This window comes from Festucalex cinctus, chromosome 8 (assembly GCF_051991245.1).
Source record: "Festucalex cinctus isolate MCC-2025b chromosome 8, RoL_Fcin_1.0, whole genome shotgun sequence".
Lineage (NCBI taxonomy): Eukaryota > Metazoa > Chordata > Actinopteri > Syngnathiformes > Syngnathidae > Festucalex > Festucalex cinctus.
Window position 1 is genome coordinate 22,412,975 of NC_135418.1, and position 11,652 is coordinate 22,424,626.

An 11,652-nucleotide genomic window follows, 5' to 3' on the forward strand; every position below is an offset into this window, starting at 1 on the left:
TTAGACCAGACGCGCAAGCCACTAGTACACCCTGCTGCCTAAAAACAGACATGCAGTCCAAAGTTGGTGATCAATTAGAATTCAAACCGTGAAACCACTGTATTTAATGACATCTTTTCTTAAAGTATGTACACTGAATATATTATATAATTTATTGCTGTTATTTAAAAAAATATATAAAATAAAATTAACGTATTCGTGTACATTTTGGGTCCGCTTCAATGTAAATTACATGCACTGTAATTAAGCAATACAACACTGCCCCCTACCGAGCTGGAAACCTACCAACCTCCTGTCCGGAAGACTACGTAACTTCCGGTTGAAACATGGCGGCGCACTGACAAATGTCACATTAGTTTTGGACAACACAACCAAAACAAGGAGTCGATATTACCTAAAACCAAAATTCTACTGACGTGTTACCCGAACACGTTGTGCTGCTTGCCCACATTCAAGATTTCAGAGGTATTCATTCATCCGTTCTTTTTTTTTTTTTTTTTACTACCTTGTTAGCTGTTTTGCTCGGCAGAGCTACAGGCGATGTAAACATTTCAACGGCGTTTCAAAGCATTTTTTTTCTTCCTCTTTTGCAGGGTCTTAAAAATATTCAGCAGTCGTCATGGTACATTTGTGTAAGTGTTGTATTTAAGTATGTCAATTTTGCCGTCGAAGAACCTCAACGGGGGTCCCTCACTTTACGACGGTGGTGGCATCCAAAACCGATTTTGCACTCACGTCTGAATATTTTGTTATTTAGTTTTATATATCAGGGCTTGATCACTTTTACCTTCATCTATTCATTCGGCTTTTGGAGCAAAGCATTAAAAACACTAAAAGGAAATACGCAATAAAAAAATTTTAAAAAATCACTATTTGCCAATTTTGTTGCTCAGTGTCAGATCGACAAAAAAATACTATACTTGACATATTTTTTTTTATTTAATAAAAAAGGGTAAACATGCATAAAGATTAAAGACATTTCAACTTGTTTTATTTTTTTCCTGAATAAATTAATTGCATAAAAATATGATAAAATAATTGATAATGAACCCTTCAGCTGCTCCTCAAATATAATCTGGTCTGCATGAAACTATAGGTAATAAATAATTATTACATTTTTTTTTTTACTAATATAAAGTTAATCCTCAAGCTATTTAAACAACTTCCGTATTTCCTCATCTAGTGGCCTCTGGGCATGCATGTACTCGACGAGAATGGAATAGGCTGACACATTCTTTATATATTAACAAACAATATATGTGAATTTTGCCAATTAAAAAAAAACAAAAAAAACATGAGGCATGGTTAAAATACAAATAAAATGATTATATAAATAATGTAAAAATGCAGAGAAACAGTCCACCCAATAAGTACTTTTTTTTTTTTTTTTTTTTTTTTTTTTTTTTTTTTACAGTTTCCAGTGCTATAATATACAGACAGTCATCAAATCCCCCCAATTTTTTGTTTTTTTGTTTTTGTCAATGCGTTTTAGGCTTTACATTTTGGGAAATAGTCAAATACATTTACAATGTGTCTAAAAAGTGTGTAAAGCATGTAGGAGGGTTAAAACTTTTTTTTTTTTTTTTTAAATGTATTGTGGATTTTCCTCAACATACTACACATCTTTGACCTCACGGGGGAATAAAAATAACATGAACCCCAATCTGCTGGTTGCAGCGTCGCAGCTCTTAAGGCGGTACCACGGGGGTTATGTGGTCATCCGCATGGCTCTGGCGGGCCACAAGCAAGCCAACAGACCCTTCTACCGCATCGTGGCGGCCCTCAACAAGCGAGCGCGGGACGGCAAGTACATCGAGCAGCTGGGCACGTACGACCCGCTGCCCAACGTGCACAACGAGAAACTGGTCAGCTTCAACTCGGACCGCCTCAAGTACTGGCTCGGCTGCGGGGCGCACCCGACCAAGCCGGTGGCCAAACTTCTAGGTGTGTCTACGTTTAGTCGTTTGTTAGCGTTTTGGAACTCATGTTGTGTTGTATGCTCGCTGGACGCAACATTAGGTACACTCGCACAGGCCTATACAAGCGCTGTTTTGAAAAAAAGACGAAAACTCTTTACAAGGATAAATGCCAGTGCAATGCAAGGATAAGTGAACAGTATTACTGTGCATATTGTTGACAGTAGTTTTTTTTTTTTTTTTAGTTTTTTTTTTACAGTGAATTCACTCCATCATACCGAGTTATACAGTACACCTATTTATATCTGTAACACCTCAGTTTCCTCTCTACAGGGGGTGTCGCCTTATTTCAAACTATCGGAAGGATAAGACTAGAGTATAAAATAAGGTAAACAAAGATAAAACAATATTAACTAACAACTGCATTATACAATAACCACAATGTTTTTAAAAAAAAACCTGGAAAGGAAAAACCTGTCATACAATAACTGTATGGTGTTTAAAAGCAAATAAAGAAAAGATAGAATACAATATTAAACATTATTTTAAGTTATTCAATAAAAATTAAGACCTACTACAATAATAAACACAAAAAGGAATATATGTAATATGATAATAAACTACCGGTAATTGTGTTTAAAAAAAAAATGCTAAAAAAAAAAAAAAAAAACATTTAAAAAAGCAATAATAATACAATATAAAATGTTTTTAAAAAGACACAAGTCCAATATAAAATGTTCAAATAAAATACAATAAAATAAATTGGTTGAAAAAAAAATTAAAATGCTGCAAAAAGTACAATAAAATAAATATATTTAAAAAAATATCGCAATATTGGCCCTTGCAATATGCATATCGCAAAGACGCGCAATAATTTTCATATGGAATTTTTTGCTTTTTACCTGAATTTGACCAATCAGACACAAACTTAAACGTTCATCACCATCCAATAGTTGAACATCATCTTGGATAATTACAATTAATTAACTAAGAACACATTGAACTTGCATATTTTACCACATGAAAAAAAAAATTCTTCTTTCATTTCATAATAAAATTGTTATTTCTTTAGGTACATGTTAAATGTCGCAATAATATCGATATCGCGATATTCAACAACTATATTGCATATCGCATGTTTTTCCAATATCATGCAGCCCTAATAAAAATATCGTTTAAAAAAAAATAAATCATACAATAATATATATATATATATATTTATTTTCAAAAATGTTCTATCGTTCATTATATACATTCTGTGCATTATAAACATTCTTCTTCGTCAATGGATCTTTAGCATCTATGCCGTCGCCATAGTCTGGCGTACCTAATGTTGTGACCCATGAGCGTACCGTGTACCTTTTGTAAAGAGAAACCTTATTTATTTGGAATGATGTCACATGATAGACAAGGTAGCTGAGCTGAAATAAAAATGTCACCATTTCTATCCCCTCAGGTTTAGCCGGGTTCTTCCCCCTCCATCCCATGACGGTGACGGAGGCGGAGCGTCGGCGAGCCCAAGCTGCGCGGACGGAAGGGGAAACGGAAAAAAATCTGGAGGCGGAAGCGTGAAGAGTTGCACTGTTACAGCAGCGCACAAAGACTGTTGTTTTTTTTTTTTTTTTATACACTGACTGTATATTATGTTAGTCGTGTGCTTGACGCACTGAGTAAACCAATAATAAAGTGACAATACTCAAGCTTACTGTTTATAGCTTCTTTTTAGACAGTGATGCTGCATCAGACAGAGAATCTGCAAATCCTTCAAAAGTCTTAAATTAAGGGATTATATATACTTTTTTTTTTTTTTTTAATCCTTCCAGTTTCAGCCTATCCGATGTGACTGTTAGCTAGTAATTACAAGACACATGTACGAGTACTTTGAGAAAACTAGCAGTACAAGCACGGTGAGAACATGCAAACCGTGTGGAGGCTGAATCTCAGAACTGTCAGGCTAACCACGAGGTTTAGCAGTTTACCCAATCTGGTATACGATTAGCAACTAATACCTTTTTCAAGCAACAGGCCAACAATCATTTCATATTTGTAATACTGATTATTAATCTTGCTGTTAATCGTATTTCATTATTTGTGAAAGCGATACTAAAGCACAGTTTAACGAGATCCGATTGTTCATTCCCTCTTAATATTACAATTTTAATCTCAAAACTATACAATTTAATTTTTGCAACATTACAGCTATTATCTGACGATTTTAACTTCAAATTATACAGATTTATTGTTATAAGATTATAAATGTAATCTAAAAATAAATAGCACCTTTGCTATTGTAAATTTTTGACTTTTTCTCCAAAAAAATACAACTTTCTGATAAGATTAAGAGTTTAATCTCAACTATATGACTTTTCTTATGCACAACTTTTTTTTTTCACGCATAAAATTATGACAAATGCATGATTAAAACAAATATGACATCTCAAATATCTTTACAACTTTATTCTGGTAAGATTACGACTTCAGTCTCAAATTTGTTTTGTTTTGTTTTATTTTAACAAAATGTATTTTATTGATTTGATTGTTTCTGAGCAGTTCAAACAAATATGTCATGTTCCAAAAATCCAAACACAGCAATACATTATGAACAATCAGAAAATAATCATGGCAACAAAAAAAAACAAAAAAACATGTACACCAGTGGCAATACAGCATTTTATTGTTATGCAACGTGAACGCAATGTTATTCAAAATCACTTTTCAGGAGACTCCACAAATGTCACATTTGTAAACATTCACATTGCATCATCAGGGAGAGCAAGCCATTTGAAATACTTTAGATTGGTCAATAATATGTAAAAGTAATACCCACACATGTGGACTGACCAGTAGTATAGATTATGTCATAGGAGGTATCGATGCAGTGCGACATTATAAACATAATCTTTGTTCAATCCAATGCCAATCCCTTTTATTGATAACAAAGTACCCTCCTTTTTTTTCTTTTGTCCTCATCTTTAGTAAATCAATTAATCGCAATTCTTCATTTGTTACGTCCTTATCACCGACTTATTTCTCCTCCTCCTCCTATAAACTTTCAATCTTGATCCTTTTGTTCTCCTGCTTTCCTTTTTTGTGCGTGTTTGCTTGTGACTCACTGGTGGTGAGTGATTAACGTCAAACGAGCACATGAAAAGCCTCAAGTGGATGGCAATGTCCATTTGATTATTTACCAAGTTATTTTTTACAGGCCACTCAGCGCCTTTTTTTTTTTAAAACTTGTTTTTATAGAATCTCTCCCCCACCCATTTTACATACTTGCACGCAGATAAGAATTTATTTGCAGTCGTTCAAGTCATCATCAGCTGTATGGGAATGACGTCCTGTGGAATAGAGTTTTAACTTTCCATATACGTCAACCGCTTTATTTGAAAAGACAAACTTGTGAAGTGATTTAGGTTTTTATCAAGAAAATGTCTCAATCAGCTCTTAAATTCTCTTTTGTTGTCATGAATATATTAGTCCAGACAAATGAACCTTTAGGTAAACTAGACTAAGTGCAATTTCTGGAGAAATTGTGTGGGAATGCTGAAAGTTGAATGCTAAGATTTGAATGCATGTGGAATCAGACACGATGATGATAAGTTATATATATGAAAGTGGGCGTGGAAAGTGATACTTTAGTTAGATGTCTGTTCCATTGAAAATGAATGGGGAAAAGTTGATATTAAATGTTAAATTGTGCAAATAATGTAAGTAATGTGGAATCAGATGATATATATATACCCTGGGAGGCGTGAATTTTTTAAGCAAGTTGAAATATGAACAATGTAAATTGGAAGTATTATGTGGGAGTTGTTACGCGACAAAAAGTGTGGAGAATAAAAATATCAATAACATATGTGGGAATGCTTCAGCATTCCTACAACTAGTCATTTAAGATTAATAGGAAACTGACTAAACAAGGGTGGTCTCTTGATTTCCCCCCCTATGACTGTACTGTGTATAAATATTTATTAGATCGCTCAAAATTAGTCACTTCAGTTTTATTCTGTAAGCTAACCAAATTGGAGTTTTGTTAGTGTCAAAATGCATTTTTGTAGTGACGAAGCGTAACTAACGAGACATGAATGTTTATTTACATGATGGTGATTAATATTTCTGTACCCCACCTCGCCCAACCAAGCATTGTCCCAAGACCTGCACCAGCGCGTGTGTGCGTGTGTGTGATTCAAGGGACTTGTCAAGTCATTACGGCGTCATGCTCCTCGACATGAAACGTTTGCAGAGGGAGGGCACGATATCAGTAACAATCTCAGTTGACCTGTTGATCATTTATGACACAGCGGGTGACACGAACAATTAGATGCAGTGAGATCAAAACTGAACTCGAACATACATCGCAGCACCCGAGAATATTTTCATATTTTTCCCATCCATGTGAATATGGTGAAATGATTCAGGCAGACCCGTTTCCGATGCTTACAAGGAGAAAACATGAAGACGAGGAGGAAGTTTTCCACCATTCTCATGAACACAGCCGTCATCATGATGTTTGCGTTGTGTGTGATAAACACACAACAAGGTAAGTCATTTCTTCTTTTTATTATATATTTATATTTATTATATATATTGTTGTATTATATATATATATTGTGTCAGTTGTATGCCACAAAAAAATTGAAGTTCAATGTTATTTACATTGCGCAATCGTTGTCTTGATGAAAAATTTAGACTGAAAAATGTCATTTAGTATCCAAATCAAGTTTTATTAAAAAAAAAAAAAAAAAAAAAAAAAAATCTTTTTATGTTTTTGTCCCTTATTCATTTCTCACCAAGATGTTTAAAAAAAAAAAAAAAAAAAAAAAAAGTGATTTCCAATTGAATACATGTATCTACAAATTTGGGTATTTCCATGTATTATTTATTGATTCGAAGTATTTTTATTATTTTGTCTGTATCTGCTCAGCACGGTAAAATGCGAAAAGTGACCGAATTAAATGAAGTAACTTTTTGAAAAAGAAACATGAAGCTTTGTTGATGGTGTCCCTTTAAATCATCGTAAATATTCATTTTAATCATAATAATTGTCTGTGATAAATGTACCATGTTCTGATGTTTCTCAAAGATTTCATACTTTCCCAAATGAAAGATGACAAGATGACTCTGAAAGGTTGAGTTTGTTGACTGTTGTCAAAGCACAGTTACTGTACCTTCCTGGAATATTGAACCCTGTGTTTCCAAACCTTAAGTAAGCCAAGGCCAGGGCTGAAAGCAAAAACTGATTTCATTTGACAGATTGTTTTTTTTTTTCCTCCTTAATATGACTGGGTTCAATTAACCAAAATTTTGCAGATTCTTTTAAATAACAATATAATACCTGATATCAGGAAGAGATTTTCAAAAACAAAATATAAAGACAGAAAACTCTTTAATGAACCAGTCTGTCATTTTTTAACATCAAAATTGCGCATTGTGCATTCTAATGAATTTAAATGGGTGCAACAACAACAGTTCATGTAACTTTGCGCGCAGGACAGAGCAAGATGGCTCATTCTGCCCGAGGCACCTGGTACCGCCTATTTATTTTTCTTATTTTATTTTTTTTCAAATGTCAGAATTCTGTAGTTGCAAGGCATATTTTAGAGTTGAAAAATGTCAGGGCACACCACCAACCCAAAATTTCACAAAATGTATATTGACTGAAATAATTATTGTTATTTACTTGCACTCAATGTGAAATTTAGACATTTTTAATTGTCGTGAATAGTTTTTGGACCAATTACTAAAAGAGAAATTGCAGAATTTACTGCAGGAGATGCACGAGATGCTTGGTGTTTAATGGCACACTAATGTACCACAACAGAGGTTGGGAATCACTGATCTGAGCAATATTAACCCATGTCGATTTACTGTCTGAAAATATCTCATTTAACAGGAAAGCAAAATGGAAATCAGGCTGACGACCATAGAGGAATGGAGCTAACGAAAATGCATTCTTTTGTGCAAGACCATTCAAGTGTTTCATCTCCACCAATCAGCCATGAAACAAATATTTATCAGTCGACAGCAACATCTAATTCTTCCACAGGTACTGAAGTGTCCTTATTTAAACCTTCCACAATTCCACCAGTGACCACCGAGTTGAGTCTTACATCTTCTGGTATTAACACAGAAACAACACAAACCAATCTGGAAACAACTGAGTCCTCTCTCACCAGTGACGAAGCAGCAACAACGAGAATTTATTCGTCTTCAAAACCACACATTACATCTGAACCAATAGTAACAGCTGGCGGATCAACACCTAATAAGAACACAGAGTCAACCAGTTGGGAATCAACAAGTACAATATTGTCCTCTTCAGAGCCACAAACAACATATGTGACAACTCTCATGTCCACAGAATCACATGCATCAATTGAAACATCCACCACCTGGATACCTTATACTTCATCGGAATATAGGTCAACACCAATGAATCTGGAAACAACTCCGTCCTCTCTAACCACCAATGAACCATCATCAACTACTATGTATTCATCTTCAGAATCAAAGTTTACATCGGAAACAACAAGTTTGTACACAAAGTCAACTCAAACTATACCAACCAGTCAGGAAACTTCGACAAGTGGATTGTCCTCCACTTCACTGGCACAGACTACATTGTTTGTAACGATCATACCCACAGAATCAACTGAGTCAAACACATCACCTGAAACATCCACCACCGAGGGAACTAAGCAAACTACTGACAATGATCAGACTATAGCAACATCCATTTCTTCCACAGATGCTGAAGTGTCCTCATTTTTGCCTTCCACATTCCCACCAGTAACCACCAATTTGAGTCATACTTCTTCTGGGATTAACCCAGACACAACACAAACCTATCTGGAAACAACCGAGTCCTCTATCACCAGTGACAAACCAGCAACAACAAGTATTTATTCAACTTCTAAGCCACAGGTTACATCTGAAATATTAGTGACAACTGGAGGATCAACACCTAATGAGCACAACACAGAGTCAACCAGTCAGAAAGCAACTGGTACAATAATGTCCTCTTCAGAGCCACAAACAACATATGTTACAACTCCCATGTCCACAGAATCACATGCATCAATTGAAACATCCACCACCTGGATACCTTATACTTCATCGGAATATAGGACAACACCAATGAATCTGGAAACAACTCCGTCTTCTCTAATCACTAATGAACCATCTTCAACTACTATGTATTCATCTTCGGAACCAAAGTTTACATTGGAAACAAGTTTGTACACAAAGTCAACTCAAACTATGCCAACCAGTCAGAAAACTTCAACTAGTGGATTGTCCTCCACTTCACTGCAACAGACAATATATTTCGCAACGATCATAACCACAGAATCAACTGAGTCAAACACAATATTGTCCTCTTCAGAGTCACCAACATCTGTGATAGCTACCATGTCCACAGAATCACACACATTAATTGAAACATCTACCACCCAGCTGCATGAAACTTCGTCTGAATATAGGACAACACTAATGAATCTGGAAACAACTCAGTCCCCTCTAACCACCAATGAACCATCATCAACGGCTATATATTCATCTTCAGAACCAATGTTTACATCAGAAACAACAAATTTGCTTACAAAGTCAACTCAAACTATACCAACCAGTCAGGAAACTTCAACTAGTGGATTGTCCACTTCACTGCCACAGACTACATTGTTTGTAACGATCAGACCCACAGAATCAACTCAGTCAAACACATCACCTGAAACAAACACCACCGGGGGAACAAAGCAAACTACTGACAATCATCAGACTACAGCAACATCCATTTATTCCACCAATGCTGAAGTTTCCTCATTTTTGCCTTCCACATTCCCACCAGTAACCACCCATTTGAGTCATACTTCTTCTGGGATTAACACAGACCCAACACAAACCAATCTGGAAAAAACTGAATCCTCTTTCACCAGCGACGGACCAACATCAACGAGTAATTATTCATCTTCAAAACCACAGCTTACATCTGAACCAATAGTAACAGCTGGAGTGTCAACACCTAATAAGAACACAGAGTCAACCAGTTTGGAATCAACAAGTACAACATTGTCCTCTTCAGAGCCACGAACAACATATGTGACAACTCTCATGTCCACAGAATCACATGCATCAATTGAAACATCCACCACCTGGATACCTTATACTTCATCGGAATATAGGTCAACACCAATGAATCTGGAAACAACTCCGTCCTCTCTAACCACCAATGAACCATCATCAACTACTATGTATTCATCTTCAGAACCAAAGTTTACATCGGAAACAACAAGTTTGTACACAAAGTCAGCTCAATCTATACCAACCAGTCAGGAAACTTCAACAAGTAGATTGTCCTCCACTTCACTCCAACAGACATCTTTTGCAACGATCATACCCACAGAATCAACTGAGTCAAACACATCACCTGAAACATACACCACTGAGGGAACTAAGCAAACGACTGACAATGATCAGACCATTGCAGCATCCAGTTTCTCAACAGATACTGCTAACCCTCACCTTAGTATTTCCACACCAGCAGTCACCATTTCATCGACAGATTCAACACCACTAATTAAAACTAGCGCAGTGTTCAGCTCTGCTTCAACAACTAGTATCGAGAAGCAAACCTCTGATCCAGATACATCTACAGAGTTTACACCTTACACTCTCTCGCCCAGCACCACACCTTTGACACAATCCACCGTTCCATATGACAGGACGAGTGCAGCGACATCCTCAGAAGTCTTCACCACAACGTCTCATTCTGTCACAGTAACAAGTAAATCCACACCCCGACAGTGTAGCGACGAAGACTGTCAGTGCGTGATTGGCAATTGCACGTTCAGTATAGAACTCAATGATTGCCACTGCAGTTGCAACAGCAACACCTATGGCGATACCTGCACCTTTGGACCAAATATCACAACTGCTGATGTTGGTAAGGAAGACTACACCTTTCTGAATGATTGGTGTGGTACCTTGAGTTGTGACAATCACAATCACTGATCAAAACTGGAATTATCACTAATGGGGCTCAAACTTTGTGACACATTTTGTTGGTCAAAGTTTTGGTCCAACTCCATATTGCACAACATCAAGGTACCACTACTTGGGGTCCTTGAGTAGAGCGTGATGTAAATGCTGCAAACATAGGCACACTAGTTACTACCATACTTACAGTTTCTTACTTTCTTAGCACAGGTCATTGATAGATTACGATGTGTACGGGTGGACATTTGTCGTTTCTTGAATTATGTCGCTGTCATACCAACAGAACTCTTATAAACCAAGGACCCCCTGTATAGCGTATTTGTGTGTTGTTTTGCTTTTGTCCATATACACTGTATTTTTATTTTCTCCCTTACAGATATTCCAGCAATACCGACTCGAAAAGCAAATATTACTTTGGACATCAAGATCACTTTTGTGGATGATTATTATGATTTGGTCTCGCCAGAGTCATTAAATTTCATTGAAAAGTTACTGAAGGAGGTAGAGATTTATTTATTTTTATTTTTTCCACTTTAACAACTGACTACTTCTGAGGTTCTGGGTTCTAATCTCAATTCTGGTCTTCCTGTGCAGAATTTGCGTTTTCTCCCAGTACTCTGCATGGCTTCCTCTTGTCTTCTAAATGCATGCATGTTGGATTCATTGAAGGCTCAAAATTGCCCATTTGATGGGAATGGTTGTCTGGTTGTTCCCTGCGATTGGTTGGCAACCAGTCCAGGGT

The 11,652-nt window shown here is 36.2% G+C and overlaps 1 protein-coding gene across 1 annotated transcript; it reads left to right on the forward strand.

Moving 5' to 3' along the window:
- Positions 1-290: 290 nt before the first annotated feature.
- On the forward strand, positions 291-3,616 carry mrps16 (mitochondrial ribosomal protein S16). The gene is made up of 4 exons (XM_077529858.1): positions 291-465; positions 594-632; positions 1,678-1,944; positions 3,373-3,616. Exons 2-4 carry the CDS (start codon positions 620-622, stop codon positions 3,486-3,488), a joined length of 396 nt encoding a protein of 131 aa, XP_077385984.1. The 5' UTR covers positions 291-465; positions 594-619; the 3' UTR covers positions 3,489-3,616.
- The last annotated feature ends 8,036 nt before the right edge of the window (positions 3,617-11,652 follow it).